Raw genomic sequence first — 26,043 nt, 5'->3', positions numbered from 1 at the left:
CACATTTCAGCGGGAACTAAATTTCACCGATTTTATGAAATCAAAAGGTTGTCTAGCTTTAATGTAGCACCATGGTCCATTACATTTAACTCTGTACTGTACCAACTGTATATGGTTGAAATGACAATTAAAAAAGGCCTTGACCTTTAATATTATATCAGCATTTTCTAGGCAAAAAGACGTGTCTTAGATCTTTGAGTGAGTTAGGTCCTGAAAATTAAACAGGCTTCATGTTTAATTTCTTAATTTATGATCATTTTGTAATTTATTATTGATCTATGTTTAGTGACTGATTTTCCTGGGGTAAAACATGGCCTAATGGTTAGATAAGCATCTTTGGGACCAAGAGGTTATTGGTTCGATTCCCTGGACTATCAGGGCTGGCTGAAGTGCCTTTGAGAAAGACACTGAACCCCCAATCGCTGCTCTGGATATGTTATATGTCACTCTGGAAAAGAGAGTCTGCTGAATGACTTCAGTCATCTTTCTAAATATCGTAATTACATTATTTCAGTGTTCTGCTGGAGGAGGGTCTGTCTCTTGATTGCTGGTTATAATTAAATATTAATGATAATAGTAATCATAGTGGGCGGCACGGTGGTGTAGTGGTTAGCGCTGTCTCCTCACAGCAAGAAGGTCCTGGGTTCGAGCCCTGTGGCCGGCGAGGGCCTTTCTGTGCGGAGTTTGCATGTTCTCCCCGTGTCCGCGTGGGTTTCCTCCAGGTGCTCCGGTTTCCCCCACAGTCCAAAGACATGCAGGTTAGGTTAACTGGTGACTCTAAATTGACTGTAGGTGTGAATGGTTGTCTGTGTCTATGTGTCAGCCCTGTGATGACCTGGCGACTTGTCCAGGGTGTACCCCACCTTTCGCCCGTAGTCAGCTGGGATAGGCTCCAGTTTGCCTGCGACCCTGTAGAAGGATAAAGCGGCTAGAGATGATGAGATGAGTAATAATAGTATTGTTTACAGTGTGTTAAACGAGGAAATCCATCTTCACCAGGAGATGGTTGATACAGATTAAACCTTCTTCAAGAACAAATAAACAAATGAAAGAAAAGAAATCCAATCAAAATTAAACCATGTCGAAAGCAACCCTCATAAAATATATAAAAACAAATCAATCATATAATAATAATAAGAAGAATATGAACAGCACCAAAAAAGAAGACACACTTTTCATGGCATTTAATCTGCTCACTTCCTATTACAATGCAGTTTCACTTTCAGTTCATCCCTGACTATACTACAGAGAAGTGCATCAACAACATCTGTGTACTCGGATTATTACTTTAATATCGACGGGATAAATAAATATCAGTGTTTATTACACTCACTTACCCTACAGGACATGCTCTATAACAGCCATGGAATGAGGAAGACAGCTCAAGGGATTACGCTTCACCTGAAGAAAGTAATTGCCAGATAAACAGCCTGATTTCACTGACCTTCAATAGGCTTAGAACATAAGCCAGACATCGTGAGCAGGTATTCTTACTTTTAAACTGTATAAAGGCAAATATTTGTTGATTCTAGGATTCATGAATCGTTAACTATCTTTTTTGAAGTTTGGCGAAGATAAGGAAATGCCTTAAACATGCAGTTGACTCTAGGTCATGAGAAAGAGAGAGAGAGAGAGAGAGAGAGAGAGAGAGAGAGAGAGTAGATGTGTGATGTGATTACATACATAAACTTGATTTGCCTCAGACTTCTGTTACTTCTGTATGAATGGACTAACCAGACATAAATATCTCTGAGGCTCTTGATATAGATCTGAAGAAACTTATAGATGTCTGGTGCAAGACGAATTAAATGCCGAAATTTAATTCAGTCTCAAACCATTTTTCTGTTGACCAAAGTTACCAAATCGTACATTACATTCTTTTTTTAAAACCTGCAGTCAAACTGAGGACTGTTCCTTGATGTTACTTGATGCCATAGACTTCTGATTATCTGCTGTCCAGCTTTCGATATGGACCTGAAGGAACGTCTAGACTTGTGAGCTTACTTGTTTTTGGCGAAAATGAAGTTCATTGTTCTGAGTAATTCAAAATTCCAAAACCTTTGGGACCATCCTAAATGTAAGGACGTTTCTAGATGACCTTTGGTATCTGTATGAGGTCAAATGGAAGACTGTTACTTCTTGATAGTTTGGACTGATCTGGTGTACGGGTCTTGACATGGAGTTGAAGTGAATTTTTTTTTTTTGGAAAAATCAACCCGTTTTCTTTTTTCTTTTTTAATCTTTTTTCCATCTTCAGACAAAAGGAAGAGTTACTTCTTGATAGTTTGGACTGATCTGGACTTTTTTTGCGCAACTAACCCAAGTTTTCTTTTTTGTTTTTAACCTTTTCCATCTTCAGTCAAAAGGAAGAGTGTTATTTCTTGATGACATGGACATGATTATCTTCTGTGTGACTCTTGTCAAGGAAGCTATGAGATGCTTTATTTCTGGTTCACAATGAAGTAAATTCTCTAAATGAAGTCTTCTGATATATTTTTCTTTTGGACCATCCTAACCTGAAATACATTTTTGAGGCTACCATATCTACTGGCTGGCAAATTGAGGACTATTACTTCTCGCAGTTATGGACATAGTTGCCAACTTCCCACTCTGCACATGGAGCTAAAGAAGCATTTTTGTGCTGATAATAATTATCTAAATTGTCGAATAAATTCTTGACCAACCTGAATTTAAAGACTTTGTGTACTTTATATATCTGAGCTAGGGCTGTGCAGTATTGTTTGTTAATCGTGATGACAACATTGACTATTGCAATAGAGACGCCACAGAAAACTGCGATGAATATTATTGAGTAATTTTGTCAGAAGGGTTGTTGTGCAGTTCAGGGAAATACCTGATATGGCTGAAAGCAGCTGATGCTACTTGTGAAGCTGAGTCATGTGTGCACAGCAGCTAGTGCTAAGGCAGAGAGCAGAACTGTTGGGGAGACTATGCTGCGGTGGCACCGCTGAACCTTTGGATTCTGTGCTCGACCTGCTGCTGTCCTGGGATGTCCTTGTCTGGGAAGACTACCACAATGTCCAGGGTCTCACTATACCCCTCTGCTCCAAAACTAGAGACCTTCTGGACTTGGTGTACAACAAAGGAGAGGAGGCCTGCAGTCTGCTGCTGGCAGCTTTTGATCAAGTCTTACCTGAGTCCCAGAAAGCTGGACTTTGCTTTGGGAAAGGTAATTCAGGGCGAACGGACATAAAAAGGACTCCCAAAAGTGCCACTGAGGCTTTATTAATTGATAGACCAGCACTGGTAAAGAAGATTCGGGACCATCTTGATGGGGTGCTGGATGCTCTGATGGACGCTGGTTGCTTTACTTCACAAGACTGTGATGAGGTGCTGTTACCCGTGTACACATGTTCACAGAAGGTAAGCAATAGATCAGACCAGCCCTTTCTGTGGGTGTCTGTTGTATGTAATTTTATTGTCAGATCCTCTGTTACAGTTTACTTGTATATCTGGTTAGGTTAGAAAGCTGTTAGATCAAGTGAGGTTCAAAGGGGAGAGCGCTGCCAACACTTTGCTGCAGTATCTTCAGCAAATAAACAGTAAGCCTCAACCCAAGAAAGAGGAAAAGCAACTCTCGACTGGTATGTATGTGGTTTTCACCAGTTATGCTTTGCTTGTGCTCCCTGGTTCATTATCAAACAGGACCTTGGAGTACAATAGACCTCATTCATTTACTTTCTTTTGCTGTTGAAGTTACACACTTTGAATTTTGGTTTAAACAGGAAAACCAGCTCCGTTAATTAGCTTTGAATTAGCAACACTGAAAGTACCTCCATATAAAAAATGCAAGTCAAGTGAAAAACAATTACTATCCTTTCGATCAGGGAATTAGAGAATAGTGTGCCATGAGCAGTGTTTGTCTAGTAAACATTCTGCTAGATAAGTTAGCAAACATTTTTAGTGTTTGAAGCATGTGTGCTTAGTTTTGCTTGCATAGAAGTGAGCAGGTAGCGATTTCCTCTGAGCATGTTACGCTGAAGAAAAACCTTCATTGATCACACATACACTCAAGCACAGTGAAATTCCTCCTCTGCATTTAACCAATCTGAAGGAGTGAACACACACAAGTGAGCAATAAGCACACACACATACCCAGAGCAGTGGGCAGCCATGTTACAGCACCCAGGGAGCAGTTGGGGTTAGGTGCCTTGCCCCATGTTTACCTAACCACATGTCTTTAGACTGTGGGGAAAAGCAGAACATCCACAAGAAACCCACGCAGACACAGGGAGAACATGCAAACTCCACACAGAAAGGTCCCCGTCAGCCACTGGGCTTGAATCCAGAACCTTCTTGTTGTGAGGTGACAGTGCTAACCACTACACCCTTGAACAGCAGCTTGAAAAAATGCGCTCATCTGGCTTCACATGCCTTGGAGGATGCACATGATAGCCTTCACCCTTCCTGGTTAGACATCTGATACGGGAATGCTGTCTGGTGGGTGAGATTTGGTCATGATTAAATTAGGGAGAAAATCCTGGAAAACAAAAATCTAGCTTAGCAAGGTGTCACCAAGAAATTACAGAATCAATATTTAAGAATGTTCAACTAGTCTGATAAGCCATGGGTGGCATGATGGTGTAGTGGTTAGCACTATCACCTCACAGCAAGAAGGTTCTGGGTTCGAGCCCAGTGGCCGACAAGGGCCTTTCTGTGTGGAGTTTGCATGTTCTCCCTGTGTCTGTGTGGGTTTCCTCCAGGTGCTCCAGTTTCCCTCACAGTCCAAGGACATGCAGGTTAGGCTAATTGGGGGCTCTAAATTGACTGTAGGTGTGAATGGTTGTTTGTCTCTATGTGTCAGCCCTGTGATGACCTGGTGACTTGTCCAGGGTGTACCCCGCCTTTTGCCCGTAGTCAGCTGGGATAGGCTCCAGCTTGCCTGCGACCCTGCACAGGATAAGCGGTTAAGGATCATGGATGGCTGAATGATAAGCCATGGCCTAATGGTTAGAGAAGCAGCTTTGGGACCAAAAGGTTGCTGGTTTGATTCCCTAGACCAGCAGGAATGACTGAAGTGCCTTTGAGCAAGGCACCTAACCTTCAACTGCTCCTCAGGCTGTCCTGGTATGTTGTATGTCGCTCTGGGTAAGAGCGTCTGCTAAATGCCTGTAATGTAATGCAATGATAAGAAATGATCAGACACAAACATCCATCCCTCCAGTATACTTCCAGAGAAATCTGTGGCAAGACAGATTGAAGCTATTCTGAGGGCTTGCATTGGTTTGACACCTCACTCCTACACTTTGTTTGTTTCTTTATTTTTTCATATGATCATACATAGATGTGGGCAAGGAGGGATTTTTAATATTAGTTTATTGGTAAATAAGATCACAGTGAATTGAATCAAATTGTGCTGAATTCAATACCAGATTGACCTCATGATTTTGCATGGCAATTTTAGAATGGCAATTTTTATTTTAATTCTTATGAAATATTCCTGTCATTGCTTCTCTTTCATTAAGTTCACATAGCACTGGCAAGGTTTATACTGTAGGAGAACACAACACCTTTTTAATGTGCACTGACACTGACAGGAATGCATTATTGATTTATGATTCCTCCCCACTCCCTTCTCCAGAATGCCTCCTCTACAAGAAGAAACTTTGCAGCTCTGTTGCTGCTCAGTCACACTTTCTCAGCACATATGGTGGAACAGGACGATTTTCCCTTGATGATATCTATACTGATGGCCTCCTAGAAGTGGTGCAAAGTGACAGAGAGGTCGCAGCTCTGGGGTTGCAAGATGTGGTGGGTCAGCTTGGAACTATTAATGAGGAGGCTGATACAATCCTTGTTTCTGGGGAAGCAGGTACTGGTAAGAGTACCTTGCTGCAGAGGCTCCACCTGCTGTGGGCTCGAGGAACCTTGTTGACAGATATTCTCATGCTGTTCCCTTTCAGTTGCCGCAAACTGAATGCTGAGCAGAGGATGCTCTCGTTAAAAGAGCTCCTGTTCCTGCACTGCTGCTGGCCGGACCGGGGTCAAGATGAAATTTTCCAGTTCATTGTTGACCACCCTCACCAAGTTCTTTTCACCTTTGATGGGCTTGATGAGTTTCGGCAAAGCTTCACAGATGAAGAGCGCCATTGCTGCCCTACACAGCAAGCACCTGTACACACTTTGCTTTGCAACCTGCTTCAAGGTACCTTAATGAAAGGGGTAAAGAAGGTGATAACCAGCAGGCCCCAAGCAGTGGGTCCATCTCTGAAATGGTATCTCCGCAAGGAAGTCCTGGCCAAGGGTTTCTCTCCTGTAGGAATTGACCACTTTGTAAGGAAACACCACAATGACACCACTGTAGCTACTCAGGTTGTGGAGTCCCTCAAGGCTAACACAGCCCTACTTGGGCTCTGCCATATTCCTGTTTTCTGCTGGATTGTATCAAAGTGTTACAAAGAGTTGCTCGGATGTGGAGATGGCAGCCCTCAGACGGTCACTGATGTGTACCTCATGGTTCTGAAGCATTTCTTCCAGAAGCAGGTGCCTCAGAAACACAGGACTTTGGGACAGGGATGGCTGCAGGAACATCTAGAGATGGTGAGAAGACTAGGACAGTTGGCACTGGAGGGCTTGGAGACTTCCTGTTATGTATTCACTGAGTCAAACTTGCAGAAATGTAGCATAACGGAGCAGGACATTGGTCTTGGATTCCTTATACACTGTAAGGACCTCTCAGACTTTTCTGACTGCAAGCATTTTGAGTTCCTGCACATTACCATGCAGTGCTTCTTTGCTGCTCTCTACATTGTTCTCAACAACAACAACAACTGCTCTGTCATCCTAAATCTTTTCCAGTCTCCGTGCCAGCAGCCAACAGTTCTTAATCACAACTGTCTTGTCTACTGTATGAAGCCTGTAGTTGATGAGCGCAATGTAGCAGAGACGCCAAACCTGCAGATCACCTCAGAGTTTGTTGCAGGACTTCTGTCCCAGCGCTATCGCAGTCTCCTCACACAGTCCTGTCCTGCTGCCTTGCTTGAGAAGAAATCCAACCAAGTCATGAAGTGTTTGTCAAAGGGTATACAGAGACATTTCAAATCAATTCCACCACCAGTGAAGGGTGAAAAGAAGAGCATGCATGCCATGCCGAGTTTTGTATGGCTCATTAAGTGCATCTATGAGATGCAGGAGAGCAAAATTGCTCAGGGTGCAGTGGCAAAACTAGAAGTAGAGCACCTCAAGTTAATATACTGTAATATTGGGCCAGTGGAATGCACTGCTCTTGCTTATGTACTCAGGTACCTGCAGAATCCTGTTGGAATACAGCTGGACTTCAACTCAGTGGGGGATGTGGGGTTGGAACAACTCCTGCCATGTCTTCATATCTGCCACTCCCTCTAGTAAGAATATAATTTCATTTGTAAACCTTAAACTGAATTTAATTTAATTTAATTGTTACAATATTCAACTACTGTTGTATCGCATTATGACTGTATTTGCAATTTGATTTATCAGGATGTTCTGATAGTACATATTTGGCAGGGGGAAAAACGTTCCTTAATGGTTTTTGAAGATTTCAAGCTTTTTTTTAAGTAATCAAACTGCCGGACCTGTGAAAACTACATAATGTTCATAAATGGTTATGGATGATTATTAGCTCATCCAGCCAACGGGTCATGAGCTTATGCCATCTGTCATCCGTCCATTGTCCATCCAGTGTCATCCACATTTCATGAAAATTGCTTCTTCTATCTCAATTCTTCACTGATTTTTATTCTTTGTGGCAGGAAGGTAGGGCTACCTGGGGTGCATATAGCTTCTACCCAAATTTGCATAATTGCAATTAACAATGAAGATATGGAGTAAATAAGCCCTAACGAGCAATTTCCACACAAATTGCTTCTTCTCCCTCAATTCCTCATTGATTTTGATTCTTTCTGGCATGAAGGTAGGGATACCTAGGGTGCATATAACGTCTACCCAGATTTGCTTAACTACAATTATTAATGAAGTTATAGACTAATTAAGCCTTAATGAGCAATTCAACAAAAATCGCTTCTTCTCAGTCAATTCCTCGCTGTTTTGGATTCTTTCTGGCAAATAGGTAGATACTCCTAGGGTGTATATTGCTTCTATATATAGCTTGTCTATAATGTACAGTATATAGCTTGCAACATTTATTGTGCAAGGTGGCCCACTTTAGATCGTTCCTCCTGGACTAGACGGGGTCAGAGTGAGCTATGCCATCACTGATGTTCTTGTTCCAGCTTTCTAAACTTTTCCAAATGGGAAACCCTTGTTGTAGGGTTCTACTTTTAATCTAGTGTTCCCCCAGACAAATTGAAAAACTCTTTAGGTGCTAGAGGGAACCTTTTCTTCTCAGAGTGTAGGAATAAAAAAATAATTTTAAATAAGAAGTATTAAATACACTTTCATAGTTAGTGTGGGAAAGCCATGGCCTAATGGTTAGAGAAGCAGTTTTGGGATGAGAAGGTTGCTGGTTCAATTCCCAGGACCTGCAGGAATAGCTGAAGTGTCCTTGAGCAAGGCATCTCACCCAGGCTGCTCTGAGTTTGTTATATGTTGCTCTGGATGAGCACATCTGCTTAATGCCTGTAATGAAAAGTTTCTTCACGTAATCTAGAACACTGATGAGCAATCATCAATGTATGCAAATTAATATCATAACTTAAGTATAAGTCTGCTCACACACACTTTAATTTGTCTCAAAAAAGCAAATCTTTGAGGAACCTTATTTCAAAATGTGCATACAGTAATATTAAAATTTATGGTATTTTTTCAATCAAATACATTTAGATTTTCTTTGTGTTTCTTATTTTTTTTACCAGCTTGAGGCACAATAACATCTCAGATGAAGGAATACGCAAACTTGTTGAGAAGGCAGTGCACTGTGAATGCTTCAAGAAAGTAGCGTGAGTTGAAAATAATTCAATTTTCAATTCATGCTGTCTAACAACACAAATTGTAAGGCTTTTTTTTTTCTAAATGTATTTGCACAGGCTGTTCAACAACAAACTAACAGACGAATGCACAAAGTATTTTGCCTGGCTACTTAAGACAAAGAAGAACTTCCTTGCCTTAAGGTATTGTTAAAAATGTTCATTTGTTCCTTTTAAGAACCTACATTTCGATCATAAAACATATAGTATATAGTGTTTAAAGAACTGAATAATAATCGCATGATTTTAAGTATATGTCTTTTATAAACCAGTGAATTTGTATGCCTTTTGATGTGTTTGAACAATGGCACAACTAATGGGGACACTGTTGCTAGGCACCTAGGGAATATAGACACCGATCATAGAGTAATCTTGACAATCACTTTAGCTAGCTTCAGCCATGAAAAAATATTATACAAACAGAATGATAGCAGAAAATTAAACGAAACTGCCAAGAATATCAGATGTGTTAGTACCATCTGTAAAAAGCACAAAGTATGAGTAAAATGAATTACACTTAGCATCAGCTGCTAGCTGAACTTCTATCAGCTCTGCCATATTAACAACTTGTGAACTCAAAATTGTGAATTTGAACATAAATAAAGCAAGTTTGACAACAAAAAAATACAGTGTTTGGGATATCAATAAATTGCCCTCAGTAGTAAAAGAGGTTACCGATTAAAGAAACACCATAGTTAGACTTTTAGAGATAGTTTGTACCCCATATCAAATGAGGGTACTAAAAAAAGAATGGAAAAAAAACCCCACTCCAAATGTCATAAGGTCTTGGTTGTATGTATGAAACAATTATCTGTGTAGCTTATTTAATCTTGGCTGAAATTCTCTTGTAATCCTGTCTATGATATTTCATGCTTTACAGACTTGGAAACAACAACATCACATCACAGGGGGCCGAGCAGCTGGCAGAAGGACTGAGGTACAACACATCACTGCAGTTTCTCGGGTGGGACTTTTTTCTTATATGAAAAAAATATATATTTTACAATCCCAATTTAAAAAAAAAATAAAATTGGGACGCCGTGTAAAATGTAAATTAAAACAGATTTACAAATCATGGAAACCTTATATTTCATTGAAAAAGTACAAAGACAACATATCAACTGAGAAAAGACTGAGAAATTTTTATTGTTTTTTTGGGGAAAAAAAATATGCTCATTTTGAACTTGATGCCAGGTACATGTTTCAAAAAAGTTGGGACAAGGACATGTTTACCACTGTATTGCATCACTTCTATTTTTAACAACACTCTGTAAATGTTTAGGAACTGAGGAGACCAATTGCTGTAGTTTTGAAAGAGAACTGTTGTCCCATTCTTGCCTGATATACAGTTTCAGTTGCTCAACAGTTCTGGGTCTCCTCTGTTGTATTTTGCGTTTCATAATGTGCCAAATGTTTTAAATGGGAGACAGTTCGGGACTGTAGGCAGGCCAGTTTAGCACCCGGACTCTTTTACTACGGAGCCATGCAGTTTTAAAACGTGCAGAAAGCAGTTTGGCATTGTCTTGCTGAAATAAGCAAGGCCTTCCTTGAAAAAGATGTAGTCTGAATGGCAGCATGTTGCTCCAAAACCTGTACACATTATTCTGCATTAATGGAGCCTTCCCAGATGTGCAAACTACCCATGTCATGTGCACAAATGCTGTTCCATAAAGTCACAGATGCTGGTTTTTGAACTGTGCACTGATAACAAGCCAAATGGTACCTCTCCTCTTTTACCTGGAGGATGCGGTGTCTATGATTTCCAAAAATAATTTCAAATTTCGATTTGTTTTGGACTCTAAGGTAAAGACTCGAGACTTGTTTTGGTCTCTCAGGTAAACACTCGAGACTTGTCTTGGACTCTAAAGTAAATACTCAAGGCTTGTCTTGGATGCTAAGGTAAAGACTCAAGACTTGTCTTGGACTCTAAGGTGAAGACTTGTGACTTGTCTTGGACTCTAAGGTAAAGACTTGAGACTTGTATTGGACTCTCAGGTAAAGACTCGAGACTTGTATTGGACTCTCAGGTAGAGACTCGAGACTTGTCTTGGGCTCTAAGGTAGAGACTCGAGACTTGACTTGGACTCTAAGATAAAGACTCAAGAAAACTGTGGGTGGTAGAAATGGGCAACTGGACTTGCTTGAAGATTCTTGAAAACGTTTCACCTCTCGTCCAAAAGGCTTCCTCAGTTCTGTCTGACTAATAGGGAGTCACTCCCTATTAGTCAGACAGAACTGAGGAAGCCTTTTGGACGAGAGGTGAAACGTTTTCAAGAATCTTCAAGCAAGTCCAGTTGCCCATTTCTACCACCCACAGTTTACTATGGCCTGGATGATTGAGAATCTTCACAGCCATAAAGACTCAAGACTTGTTTTAGACTCTAAGGTAAAGACTTGAGACTTGACTTGGACTCTAGGGTAAAGACTTGAGACTTTTCTTTGACTCTAAGATAAAGACTCAAGACTTGTCTTGGACTCTAAGGTAAACACTCGAGACTTGTCTTGGATGCTAAGGTAAAGACTGATCATTACTTCTGAACATCTCTTCTATTAACATAAGCGATAACATGAACTACATTGTTTCACAGACATTTCACAACATTCAACAGTATGAGAGGAAAAATGTATGTATTCTTTTATGAAATGTACAGTAATATGAAACATGACAAATTATTGCACAGAAGTCATGAAAAGTCATCAATTAACAATAGAAGAGCTACAACCCCGATTCCAAAAAAGTTGGGACAAAGTACAAATTGTAAATAAAAATGGAATGCAATAATTTACAAATGTCAAAAACTGATATTGTATTCACAATAGAACATAGACAACATATCAAATGTCAAAAGTGAGACATTTTGAAATTTCATGCCAAATATTGGCTCATTTGAAATTTCATGACAGCAACACATCTCAAAAAAGCTGGGACAGGGGCAATAAGAGGCTGGAAAAGTTAAAGGTACAAAAAAGGAACAGCTGGAGGACCAAATTGCAACTCATTAGGTCAATTGGCAATAGGTCATTAACATGACTGGGTATAAAAAGAGCATGTTGGAGTGGCAGCGGCTCTCAGAAGTAAAGATGGGAAGAGGATCACCAATCCCCCTAATTCTGCGCCGACAAATATTGGAGCAATATCAGAAAGGAGTTCGACAGTGTACAATTGCAAAGAGTTTGAACATATCATCATCTACAGTGCATAATATCATCAAAAGATTCAGAGAATCTGGAAGAATCTCTGTGCGTAAGGGTCAAGGCCGGAAAACCATACTGGGTGCCCATGATCTTCGGGCCCTTAGACGGCCCTGCATCACATACAGGCATGCTTCTGTATTGGAAATCACAAAATGGGCTCAGGAATATTTCCAGAGAACATTATCTGTGAACCAGAGGTGGAAAGAGTACTAAAATATTATACTCAAGTACAAGTACTGTTACTCTGATGAAATTTTACTTAAGTACAAGTAAAGTTACCAGACAAAAAATCTACTCAAGTAAAAGTAAAAAGTAGATCATTTAAAATGTACTTTGAGTAAAAGTAAAACGTTACTTTTAACAATGGGTGTTTTCTGCCTCCATTGTGTTGTGCAAAAATGAAAAAGAAGAGGAAACAAGGATATATGTACATCTCAACCCAGATGTTTTATTTAAAGGAAGTGTATCAAATTGAATGCTTAGGATAATGCTGCATTAAAACTGAGACAAACAAAAAAGGTCAATACACACAGTCATGTCGTTTACATCGCCCTGACCACACACAAAGCATTGTACACGAAATATGAAAGTGAAATGTTGCACCGAAATCTCGTAGCTTGCCTGTGTGCACTGTGTGTTATTGAACAATTCAATTCAAACATTATTTGTTTTGCTTAGTATTCCTTTCTGGCCTGTTGGATGTAGAATGGTAGGAGGACTGATCACTTCAGGTTGGCGAGCTAACTTGCTTGCATGATTAGCCAACCGAATAACAGACTAGTTACCGTTATGTTACAGTACCAACAGGTTGCTACTTCAACATTAGCAATGCCATCCACTATTTTTGGAATATAACCAGCCTATTGTTGGTTTTACTATGGAAAGGAAACATTATGATCAGGGGCGCAGATACGTTTTTTGAACTGGGGGGGACAAAAAACTGGGGGGGACAAAAAACTGGGGGGGACAAAGCTGCCAGCAAACCAACCCCAACCCCGATATGCCTGTCAAACTTGTTGTGGGTAACCATAGCAACCAAGCTCGAGCTCGCAACCTGTGCAGTCTGCGCAGCTCAACCAACTGAATATCAGTCTTTGTTTTGTTTTATGTGAGTTGTTGCAACTATGTATACACTGCTGTGTACCTCAATAAACCGAATGGTAATTAGTCTTTTGATTTTTCCGTGAGGTTTGCCTTATGCAAAGAAAGACAGCATAGACGTTTTTTCCTCCCTATAAGTGGGGGGGACCGAACGAGGTGAATTTAAATCTGGGTGGGACAAATCCCATCCGTCCCACCCTCTATCTGCGCCCGTGATTATGATGCCAATGACAATACTTACCTCAACATGCTTGTGCAGATTAGACGTCGAATTTTTGTATGCCGCAATGGTTGTCTTCTTGGGCACACATAATCTGCATTGTATAATGAAACTGTCACCCCTTTTCTCTACGAAGCTGAAGTGATCACGTATGTAGGACCAGGGGTGCACTTCATTACTGGAAGAAATTGCGTTTTCTGCAGGGTCGTCCACCACAGGTTCCTCGGTCTCCTCCATGTCCGCAGGGGCGCTTTATCAACACCCGTGGCCCAGGGGCTAGGCCCCTCATAGGCTACCTGTCAACCCTACCCTTACCGTTGGCCAGGAAAACACTCTTATTTTATTTGCAATACGTGTCAAGCATTTACAGTGTAAGTGCGTAATTAGCCTAGAAGCCTACAATAGGTTACGTTTGGCTCAGCGTAGCTGCGCAAGGCCCACACTCACATCGCTCAACACATCTGACCACAGAGGGAGAGAAGAACGCACGCATTATCATTACAGAGCCGGTTCTGATTATTACCACGGACAGGACAGTGATACTGCGTAACTTTCACGCAGGGGCATGGCCAGAGATAACCACACAAGCGCGCGTGCGCTAATGTAGACCTATGTGTTGTAAACATAAAACACACACACCTACAGACAAGTCCTTTTAAAAAATAAAATACATAAAAATAGCTCGGCGGCATGAAAACAAACATTCACTGCAAGACAAGGTGCCCTAGAATCGCCATCAGTTTTTAATATCTATATGGACTTTGTTGTCAGGATTGCACAGCATGAGATATCAAAACTGTACCCATATACAGGCTTCAAGTTCAGATATTGCATTCCAAATGAGGTATCCACAAGAGAAATGCGTACAAAAGCACGAGCATCAGGAGAGGGTTGCATAACAGAGATTCTATACGCAGATGATCAGGCCATACTCGCTGGATCCATCGAGGAGCTTCAGAATATTCTTCAGTTGTATGATAAGACCTACACCCGCTTTGGTTTACAAATATCATATGTCAAAACAGAAACAATGGCTTTTAACGTCAATGAGGATATCAAATGTAAACCAAGTATCATTTCCCTTGGCGGCACTAATATTAAAAACGTCCGCACCTTTAAATATCTTGGTTATAATGTCAGCAACTGTGATGAATCCTCACACTTCCTGCTTGCTAGGATAAGTGCTGCATTCATGAAATGGAATGAACTGAAACACGTTCTAACCGACCACCGAATACTACTAAAAACCCGTATAAAGTTCCTAGTGGCATGCATTCGATCTCGTCTCCTGTACAGCACACAGGCATGGCAACTATCATCCAGTGAAATTCACAAAATTGAGGTAGTGTGGCACGGCTTCCTAAGGAAAATGATTAAAGGTGGATATAAACGAAAGAATGCCCCTGACCAAAAGAACACTACAAATGAAGATATAGACTGGAGCTACAAGATGTCCAATGCTGACCTCCGGAAACTGACAGGAACCCAGGATATAAAACTATCCTGCTACGTACAACAACTAAAATATATTGCTCACGTTTGCCGGATGGGCAATAACCAAGTGCAAAAGCAGCTCCTGTTTGACAAAAATGGTTACAAATGGACGAAATGGGAAAATCTGCTGGGCATAGACACCCAACAGATAAGACGTATGATGATGGACAAATCAAACTTTGAGCAACTGCTGCAACTGCTACAGCAGAAGCACCCCTAGAGAGTTTAACTTTTGACAGGGGAACATGACGATGATGATGAAGGTACTTGGCTTGGCGGCCACATGAAACGTAAACACCATGGACAGCGGCCAAACTCATAACTCTACAGACCGAAATACCCGAAATCAAGTCCTCCAAGGGTCTATTTTACCGATCTATGTTCAAGCATCATGCAAGTCTTCCTTCTCCTTGAATGAGACCGTGCATTCAACTGCCTTTTTGACATGACTGCATCGAAATACCACTCAACAATATTTCATGCACTCCATCAAGAAAAAAGTTAAACATGATGAACACGGGCATACTGTTTTGAGCATACGATTTTTTAAAAAGAGACTAGCTACATCAAAGTCCTTCAATAAACCCATCCTTTAGCGCAAATGAGCTTAACCTAGTTCAAAGCATGACGCTAGCAGTAGCTGCATAAGGCAAAATCATGTGGGCCTTTCGTCAACAACAAGCCACGGCGGGCAAACATTAATAATCAAGCGTCCTTACCTTAAAACGCTGTCTTGACCACAGAACTTCTCAAGTATTTCACTTAAATCCACACGGGTTAACAACACACCCAACACAGCTAGCGAGAAATGTGGATCTGTGCTAGCTTTGTATTGCTATTCCCCTCAGTATGCTTACTCTGTCTGCTGCCCGAACTGTGAACATTATAGGCTACAATCTTTTCATCAATTTCTTCAGTAGATGCCGTTTTAGACATTTTATTATCCCCATCGAAATATGCTATTATACTAACAGGATTATAACTCAAATCACACGACACGTATTCAAATCACAACTGATTTATTTTACTGTTGGACAGATCATAGCATATCTAGCCTAGCTGCACATAGCCTAGCTGCTGGTAGGCTGATAACTGATAAGTAGCTGATATTCTGAACAGATTGGTGATCCTTACCTTAAAAAAGTCTGTGACTTTAGGCAACGATTCTATCATTACCTGCATCTCTCTTTTTTTTTCCTTTTATGCGCCCCGCTAACATGTGAACGCTTCATCTTTCAAAGCCTCTAAATTTGTGTCTCTGTAGTCTGCAGTCTTTGGCGTGCTTTCATGCGTGACGTTACATTTTGTTCCATTTTATTCTGGTACAGTTGTGGGTGTTCGTTTCGCAAACCACATCCACCATGTCTCTTACAGCAGGCTACTGTGCGCTCATTTATTTCTAACCTTATTTCTATCCGTACATTAATGTAGGCCCATGATTCCGACAGTTTATTATTTTATTAATATTACAAGGCCCCTGATTGGCTGTGGCCCAGGGGCTTGAGCCCCCCGAAGCCCCCCCCCTTAAAGCGCCGGTGCATGTCCGCCATCGTCTGTGTGAGACTCGCACGCGCGACAACTGTCCTTCCCGTGATTCATTTCCAGAACGCATTTCCCCTTCTCTGTTTTAGCCTTTTTTATTTTTTATTTATTTATTTATTTTTACTCAGTAACGGTTGTGATGTAAAATGTACCGAAGTACACTACTTAAAAGAAAACATACTTAAGTAAAAGTACACTCTTTAAAAATTACTTGAAAAAGTATAAGTACACAAAAAAGCTACTCAAGTACAGTAACGCGAGTAATGTAATTCGTTACTTTCCACCTCTGCTGTGAACACAATTCACCGTGCCATCCGCCGTTGCCAGCGGAAACTCTATAGTTCAAAGAAGAAGCCGTATCTAAACATGATCCAGAAGCGCAGACGTCTTCTCTGGGCCAAGGCTCATTTAAAATGGACTGTGGCAAAGTGGAAAACTGTTCTGTGGTCAGACGAATCAAAATTTGAAGTTCTTTATGGAAATCAGGGACGCCGTGTCATTCGGACTAAAGAGGAAAAGGACGACCCAAGTTGTTATCAGCGTTCAGTTCAGAAGCCTGCATCTCTGGTGGTATGGGGTTGCATTAGTGCGTGTGGCATGGGCAGCTTACACATCTGGAAAGACACCATCAATGCTGAAAGGTATATCCAGGTTCTAGAGCAACATATGCTCCCATCCAGATGACGTCTCTTTCAGGGAAGACCTTGCGTTTTCCAACATGACAATGCCAAACCACATACTGCATCAATTACAGCATCATGGCTGCGTAGAAGAAGGGTCCGGGTACTGAACTGGCCAGCCTGCAGTCCAGATCTTTCATCCATAGAAAACATTTGGCGCATCATAAAATGGAAGATACGACAAAAAAGACCTAAGACAGTTGAGCAACTAGAATCCTACATTAGACAAGAATGGGTTAACGTTCCTATCCCTAAACTTGAGCAACTTGTCTCCTCAGTCCCCAGACGTTTACAGACTGTTGTAAAGAGAAAAGGGGATGTCTCACAGTGGTAAACATGGCCTTGTCCCAACTTTTTTGAGATGTGTTGTTGTCATGAAATTTAAAATCACCTAATTTTTCTCTCTAAATGATACATTTTCTCAGTTTAAACATTTGATATGTCATCTATGTTCTATTCTGAATAAAATATGGAATTTTGAAACTTCCACATCATTGCAATCCGTTTTTATTTACAATTTGTACTTTGTCCCAACTTTTTTGGAATCTGGGTTGTATATTTGATCTGTCTCTGTCCTCTAGGCTGTGGGGAAATAAGATTGGAGACAGCGGTGCTGAGGCTTTAGCTGATGCACTGAAGGACAGCACCACGTTGATATGGTTAAGGTACGAGTGATCTTTATTATACAGTGAAAGGAAATGAGTCACATGAGTCTTGTGATGTGGTAGACAGGAATATATGTACTCTGGCCAGTCTATCTCAGGGAACCATCTGCATGCTCTCTCTCTCTCTCTCTCTCTCTCTCTCTCTCTCTCTCTCTCTCTCTCTCATATGTATACCCAAGGGTAATTTACAGAAGCTAATTCACCATACTGGTATGTTTTTTGTGAGTTGAGAGGACACGGGAAACCCACAAAGGTCGGAGTGAACACATGTGAAACTCTGCACAGACAGTAACCAGAGATCACAACAGAATACGGAACCACCATCCTGTTTACCCATTGTTTCTTATCTATTTAATATTAAGAGGTTAATCTAGTATTTGTTACAGTATACTGTATTTATTATCATATTTACTGGACTTTACCCCTGTATACCCCTGTATACTTTTTGTCATACACAACAATAACAACGATTAAATTGTAGAAAGGATCATAACTATTTTTGCTTGATATAGAAGTCTGTTCTCTCCTTGTTCCTTGATTAGGTCATGACTTGAAAAATGTAGACTTGAGGAGATTTCGGATTTTCCAGTGCACCTTTATTGGTTTTTGACAAACTTGAATTGTTAGCATGGAGGCCTGCTTGGAAATAATGTGCTAACATCTGTTTCCTGGTGTTATTTCTGTTTCCTGGTACTCTACCGATATCTGTAGCCTGGCGAATAACTGTGTCGGCAGCGCAGGAGCGTGTGCTTTAGCAGAGCTTATTAAGAGGAGCACCACACTTCTGGAGCTCTGGTCAGTTGTTACACATTTCAATAAATGCTTTGAAAATGTATTTACTTTGAAAATGTACCATATCTTTTTTTATTGTGCCTTTCTTTCATATCACTACTATCTATCTATCTATCTATCTATCTATCTATCTATCTATCTATCTATCTATCTATCTATCTATCTATCTATCTATCTATCTATCAGGCTGAACCAAAACTCCATTAGCAGGGATGGTGTCGACTGTCTAATCGAGGCTTTGAAAGTGAACTCTACTGTAAAGGAAGTGTGGTAAGAGCCTATTTTAATACTTACACCTACGTAATTTAATTCACAAGGTCGAGAAAACATTGTTCACACCGTAAAGGATCATGTAAACGAATGTACCAGTCAAAAGTTTGGACACACCTTCTAATTCAGTGTTTATTTTTATTAATTAAAAGTCACTTCAGTTCTTACAGTAATGATGAATGTCGTTTCTCTTTACTTAGTTGAGCGGTTCTTGATACTAATAATGCCCTGTGTCCGAAATCACTCACTACATAGTGGACAATATAGTGAGGTCACCATTTTGTAGTGCTGTCTGAATGTATAGTGAAAATTATTACACCCTATATAGTGCACTCAAAGTATCCCACAATGCATCATTAAAAGTAGTGTACAACTGATGGTCACTAATCAAGCAATATATCCCATCATGCATTGTGGTTGCGCTGAAAAAAAAAGTATGTTAGGGTGGACGGACGGAAGAAGAAACACATTATAAACTGACATTCAAGTCCAATTAAAAATAGGAAGAGAATAGAAAAAAAGCTAAAATAGAATAAGACAGGGGGAGGCACGGTGGTGTAGTGGTCAGCGCTGTCGCCTCGCAGCAAGAAGGTCCGGGTTCGAGCCCCGTGGCCGGCGAGGGCCTTTCTGTGCGGAGTTTGCATGTTCTCCCCGTGTCCGCGTGGGTTTCCTCCGGGTGCTCCAGTTTCCCCCACAGTCCAAAGACATGCAGGTTAGGTTAACTGGTGACTCTAAATTGAGCGTAGGTGTGAATGTGAGTGTGAATGGTTGTGTGTCTATGTGTCAGCCCTGTGATGACCTGGCGACTTGTCCAGGGTGTACCCCGCCTTTCGCCCGTAGTCAGCTGGGATAGGCTCCAGCTTGCCTGTGACCCTGTAGAAGGATAAAGCGGCTAGAGATAATGAGATGAATGAGATGAGAATAAGACAGATAAAATGCAAGAATAAAAGTTAGAGTGCAGAGCGAAGAATTAATCAAAAGCCTCAAATTTGATTGAATAATCACCATCGAGAACATCCTGACCAGCTGCATCACCGTGTGGTACGGCGCCTGCACCGTGTCCTGCTGCAAGACTCTGCAGCACATCGTGAGAGCAGCTGAGAGGATCATTGGTGTCTCTCTCCCTTCTCTTATGGATATCTATAACTCCCGCTTCACCTGCAAAGCCATCAGGATTGCAGGTGACCCCACCCACCCATCTCACAGCCTCTTCAGCCTGCTGCCGTTGGGGAGGAGACTGCGGAGTCTCCGGGCCAAAACCAGCAGGCTCAAGAACAGTTTCTTTCACCAGGCGGTCAGGAGGCTCAACTCCCTCCCTGTTCTGCCCCTCCTCCTCCCCCCTCTGCCCCCTGCCACAGATTCTGCCCGTACACCCCCCTGCCCCCCCCCTTCAGCATCTGACATCATGTCACCCTCACAGTTCCCCCCCCAACACACACACACACACACACACACACTCAGCATTCATTCACACACTGAACTCAGGGACTGCACATTTCACTTTACCTCGCTCATTTGCACTATTCCGCACTACCTCACCTTAACAGCTATTAGTTTATTGTTTATACTGCTTATTTCATGTTTACCTGCTATACCTCAAGTGCCCTTGACTGTTTATTTTATGTCCTTTTGCTCCAATTTATATATATATATATATATATATATATATATATATATATATATATATATATATATATATGTGTGTGTGTGTGTGTGTGTCTATGAGATAGATAGATAGATAGATAGATAGATAGATAGATAGATAGATAGATAGATAGATAGATAGACTTTATTTCGGTGTCACTCCACAACCCACAATAAAAATACAATACAGAGGTATGCAAATACAAAATTCAGTCAAATTACCCCCCTCCCTTTGACAAAAATAAAAAGTGTTAGGGACCACTCAAAAAGAGCTGTGAGACACCAACTAAAAAAATCATTAACAAAACAAACAAAAAAAATTATATAAACATGTACAATACAGTATGGTACCAAGGAGACAAAGCACAAACAGTTGTTTTATAAATTGGAACTCGTAAAAAACAATCTTCTATTTAGAATAAGGTAGCAGGCTTTGGCACATTCGTTGATGCAATATTTACCAGATAAAATTACACACAATTTATTTGTATCATCAAAATCATTAAAATGAACAATATACTTAGATAATGTATGAAATAATTCATCACGAATGTCCACATAGATGTCACTGTAAAAGTAATGAGTGTTTAGTCTATGTCTATTTCTTATCTAGAGTGTTTATACTGTTTATATTGTTTATTTCAATTATTCTATTTTAATTTATTGCATTGCCTGTTTGCACCGTGGGTCAGAGAGGACTGAAATTTCATCTGTGCTGTATGTCGAGCATGTATAGCATATTTGACAATAAAGTTGACTTGACTTGAATAAAATGCAGTGGCAAAGAAGAAAGAAAGGATTCAGCCTTGATTTAAAAGAACTGAAAGATGCAGCAGACACAAAGTACTTCATATTTATTAATGTGGGAAATACACTCTGTATAATATGGATTTATTATTTTGAAAACCCACCAGCCGACTGATCTGGCACGTTTTAATTCAAATTCAAATTCAAAACACTTTATTTGTCCCCTAGGGGAAATTTAAAGGCATGCAGAGAAGTACAGTTAAACACATAATAATAATACGAGGGCGGGACGGTGGTGTAGTGGTTAGCGCTGTTGCCTCACAGCAAGAAGGTCCGGGTTCGAGCCCCGTGGCCGGCGAGGGCCTTTCTGTGTGGAGTTTGCATGTTCTCCCCGTGTCCGCGTGGGTTTCCTCTGGGTGCTCCGGTTTCCCCCACAGTCCAAAGACATGCAGGTTAGGTTAACTGGTGGCTCTAAATTGACCGTAGGTGTGAATGTGAGTGTGAATGGTTGTCTGTGTCTATGTGTCAGCCCTGTGATGACCTTGCGACTTGTCCAGGGTGTACCCCGCCTTTCGCCCGTAGTCAGCTGGGATAGGCTCCAGCTTGCCTGCGACCCTGTAGAACAGGATAAAGCGGCTAGAGATAATGAGATTAGATGATAATGAAAAAAATAAACAGTATATACAAAAATATCATGTGGTGCAATTTGCTTATGAGGTAGAACGATCAATAGCAGCAGAGTCTATGTTTAAAGTGGTAAGTGTACAGAGGGGGTGATTAGTGCACCAGACAGGTTAGAGTGCATGGGCTGGAGGGGTGAGTAGAGGGACAAGGATGGCAGAGAGTTGAGGAGCTGAACCGCTCTGGGGACAAAGGTCGCTCTTCTCCTCTGTGTTTGGCAGCTCGGACAACGGAGCCGGCGTCCTGAGGGGAGCCACTCGAATGCAGGGAACAGGACATGTCAAGGGTCCTGAAGAATCCTGCCCGCTGAGTTTACTGTCTGCTGCTCACAGAGAGTTGAGAGTGACCTGAGGGGGAGTCCAATAATTTTAGAGCACACCTTGACTGTGCTCTGCAGGTGGTTTTTGTTCTGAAGGCTAAGGGAGTGGAACCAGCAGGTTATGGAAAACAACATTATACTCTCAATGAAGGAGTAGTAGAAAGTAGTCAGAATGTCCTTGCTGACCCCAGAGGACTTAAGCTTCCTCAGGAGGTACTGTCGCTGTTGGCACTTTCTGAGGATCTCCTCTTTGTTGGAGGCAAATCTGAGTTTATTATCAAAGATTGTGCCCAAGTACTTGTACTCCTCAACGATCTCCACCGGCTTCCCATGAATGGTGGTGATGACTGGTTATGGCACTCTGCTTGTTATTAAAAGTCACTATCAATTGTGCGACAGTAATGAGGTAAATAATGGTGTGACGGAGTAGTGTCCGAAAGCGCTTTTTCATTTTATCAATGAGCTCACTATATAGTCCTCTATGTAGAATTCCCTAGATAGTGAGTAGGGAGTAGTGAACGAGTGAGTGATTTCGGACACAGGGATGGATTACTACCATTGTGGTGTGGAATAGGGATATGTACTGTATTTATTATTATCCTCCACCATGAAGTTCGCAAGGGGATATAGGAATGGAGTCCTTCCATCCATCCGTCCATCCTTCTATCCCAGGGGTGTCCAAACTGATCCATAAAGGGCCGTGTGGCTACAGGTTTTCATTCCAGCCATGCAGCAGCACACCTAATTTGGCTTATTCAATCAACTGACACACCCACCCTTTAATCAAGGGTGGGTGTGGCTGCAAGTATTTGACTGTGTGAAGACAGTTCAGTTGATTGAATGAGCCAAGTCAGGTGTGCTGCTGCATGGCTGGAATGAAAACCTGCCGCCACACGGCCCTTTATGGATCAGTTTGGACACCCCTGTTCTATCCGTCCGTTTCAATCTGGGCAAGTTTTCTCAGACTCTACATAAGCTACATCAATGAAACTTTGCATACTCATGTTACTAGTCATGACCTAAGTTGAATTCGAAAATGTTTTATTATTTTCAGAGTTATGGCCTTTGAATTATGGTATTGGACTTTGTATAAGTGGACTCAGTCTGGACAAGTTTTCTCAGAAACTACATCAGCTACATCAATGAAACTTTGCGTGCACATGTGACTGAAAAAAGCTGGGTAGCGTTTTATGAAGGTGTTGTAGCACTTACGACATCATAAGTCAATATTAAAGCAATGGGCTTATGAGGGCGTAAGTGTTAAGAGGTCTTCATAAGATGCTCATGGTGGGGGATAGCGACGACCATGTCTTCTTGTTATTATTCCCTATTTACTTTTTAAAGATTTTTTTGGGGGGGCTTTTTTCACCTTTATTGGATAGGACAGTGTAGAGACAGGAAATGAGCAGTAGAGAGAGACGGGGAGGGATCGGGAAATGACCTCGGGCCGGAATCGAACCCAGGTCCCTGGATTTATGGTATGGCGCCTCATCCACCTGAGCCATGACGCCCCCCACCCATATTTACTGTTTGATCTCAAATGCATTACGAAGGCAAGAAACTAGTCCACTAATTACCTTTTGACGAGGCATACCTGTTAATTGAAAAGCGTTCCAGGTGACTCCCTCATGAAGCTGGCTAAGATAATAATGTCCAATAGTGTGCATAGCATCATCAAGGTAAACGCTAGATACTTTGAAGAATCTAAAATATCAAAATGTTTTATTTATTTATTTGTTATTGTTTAACACATAATGTTATAGATGTGCCAAATATTATTTCATAGTTTTGATGTCTTTAGTATTGTTTGACAATGTAGAAAATACAAAATACTGTACGGAAAAACCTATGAATGAGTAGGGGTGTACAAACTTTTGACTGGTACTGTATATACTGTATTTGTTTAATATATTTCAGCAGTATGAAGATTCCTCATACTGGAGTACTATAGCAGATAGATGTAGTTGAACTGAGTGAGAAGTGTGTGTTGTTACAGGTTGGGAGGAAACAACCTGAGCGCAGAGGAGGTGAAGGAACTTCGTGAAAAAGAAAGCAGACTCGTCTTCTAAGGACGACGGAATGATGTCAGTTATATTCTTCAGATTCTATGATTGATGTGCTGTTTCGACATTTGAAGCTTAAGCTTAAGATGTTTGAAGCTTAATTTTATTTTTTTAACATTGAATGTAAAAAATGTTTAACCATCCCAAAAGTGCATTAAAACATCTCATCTCATTATCTCTAGCCGCTTTATCCTGTTCTACAGGGTCGCAGGCAAGCTGGAGCCTAGCATTAAAACATCTTAGGGAAAATATATATTTATATACTGGGAAATACACCACTTGTGAGGAAATCGATGAATTGTTTTGATAAATTTGGGGAATTTTTGTTTGTGGGTGTGTTGATATAGTAAAAAGAAAATCACACGTTGGCTTAAAGATATGAAGTTTATCTTCTCGTGTTGAAAAACTCGCATTTTTTATACGAAATACATCACGGATCTGAGTGACATATTTAAATAATATTGGCTGGCTTTTTTTCGTGGTCAAAGTCCCCTCTTGCGCCAGGATCTGGTCTTCCCAGGCAGTCTCCTGTCCCAGTACTACCCAACTCCTTGAGGTGCATGAGTGCAGTACCGATCTCTGTTTCCGTAGCCTTTGGCCTCTCACCTATTATATAGCTAGGGTTACAGTGGGGGGCGGGTCCTCTGATAACCATGAGAGTTTGACTCCCCACTCACATCTGTATTGCAGCGTGCCTTGCCAGATGGCAGTAGGTACCATTTTTATGATGGTCTTTGGTATGACCCGACCGCGAGTAGAACGCGTGATCTCCCGGTCGAGAGGCGGACACACTAACCACTAGGCCAGCTCGTGGTTTTTTTTTTTTGTGGTACATTCCATTCAGCTAGCATGATATTGAACGAGTTGAAGATGAGTAGCTGAATGGAATATATCTGATATACGATGAAAAAAAATCCAACTATTATTATTATTATTATTATTATTAGTATACATTCCTTTCAGGTGTTCAATGCGTCTTTCTCTTTCAAAATTCTATCAAAATCTTCCGTATTTAACGAAGCAAACCTGGCGGCCATGTTTGTTTACAAATTGTCCCAGTCACTCGCTAGTGTGGAAGTTTTACATCCCTGATGTGTGACATCATGTTGCCTTGACAACCATCCATGCAATATTGTAAACCATATTCAACGCTTATTCTCCATTGGGTAGAGTGACGTAAGATGCATAGGAATGCCACTAGAAAGGAATAGAACACGTTTTTATTCCATTGAAAAAGTGTCCTGGATGTATAATAATTCCTGATATTTCACTCTGATGATGTCACTCTGAGTGTTTTCCCGCTGACTAGATGTGCATTGTCAAAATGGCGAACCGGTTCAAAATTAAAATTATTTTGATTAACTTGCATATTTTTTTTTGTGGATGTGTCCATATAATATAAATAACATTATATGGTGGCGCAAAGAAGTTTATCTTCTCATGTTAAAAATATTTTATACGTTTACCACTGGTGGCACGGCGGTGTAATGGTTAGTGCTGTCGGCTCACAGCAAGAAGGTCCGGGTTCGAGCCCTGTGGCCGGCGAGGGCCTTTCTGTGCGGAGTTTGCATGTTCTCCCCGTGTCCGCGTGGGTTTCCTCCGGGTGCTCTGGTTTCCCCCACAGTCCAAAGACATGCAGGTTAGGTTAACTGGTGACTCTAAATTGACCGTAGGTGTGAATGTGAGTGTGAATGGTTGTCTGTGTC

General features: G+C 41.1%; 1 protein-coding gene across 2 annotated transcripts; it reads left to right on the top strand.

Annotated features, from left to right (window-relative positions):
• Positions 1 to 1,238: 1,238 nt before the first annotated feature.
• On the top strand, positions 1,239 to 26,027 carry nod2 (nucleotide-binding oligomerization domain containing 2). Of its 2 annotated transcripts, none has more exons than XM_060911993.1 (11): positions 1,239 to 1,484; positions 2,360 to 3,384; positions 3,482 to 3,605; positions 5,603 to 7,364; positions 8,814 to 8,897; positions 8,985 to 9,068; positions 9,805 to 9,861; positions 17,738 to 17,821; positions 18,533 to 18,616; positions 18,800 to 18,883; positions 24,271 to 26,027. In XM_060911993.1, the coding sequence occupies exons 2-11, from the start codon at positions 2,899 to 2,901 to the stop codon at positions 24,341 to 24,343; spliced, it is 2,922 nt and encodes a 973-aa protein (XP_060767976.1). In that variant the 5' UTR covers positions 1,239 to 1,484; positions 2,360 to 2,898; the 3' UTR covers positions 24,344 to 26,027. The 2 variants fall into 2 exon arrangements, with proteins under 2 accessions (XP_060767976.1, XP_060767975.1); XM_060911992.1 differs by having other exon boundaries at positions 9,805 to 9,888.
• Positions 26,028 to 26,043: the final 16 nt, after the last annotated feature.

This window comes from Neoarius graeffei, chromosome 27 (assembly GCF_027579695.1).
Source record: "Neoarius graeffei isolate fNeoGra1 chromosome 27, fNeoGra1.pri, whole genome shotgun sequence".
NCBI lineage: Eukaryota > Metazoa > Chordata > Actinopteri > Siluriformes > Ariidae > Neoarius > Neoarius graeffei.
Note: the sequence above shows the minus strand (reverse complement) of the source record. Positions and strands in the feature narration are given on the sequence as shown.

Excerpts from the sequence above, each read along its gene's own strand:
- nod2 (XM_060911992.1), top strand. The coding sequence starts at position 2,899 with ATGTGTGCACAGCAGCTAGTGCTAAGGCAGAGAGCAGAACTGTTGGGG. Across the intron at positions 3,385-3,481 it reads TGTACACATGTTCACAGAAG|GTTAGAAAGCTGTTAGATCA; the intron begins GTAAGCAATAGA and ends ATATCTGGTTAG. Across the intron at positions 8,898-8,984 it reads GAATGCTTCAAGAAAGTAGC|GCTGTTCAACAACAAACTAA; the intron begins GTGAGTTGAAAA and ends GTATTTGCACAG.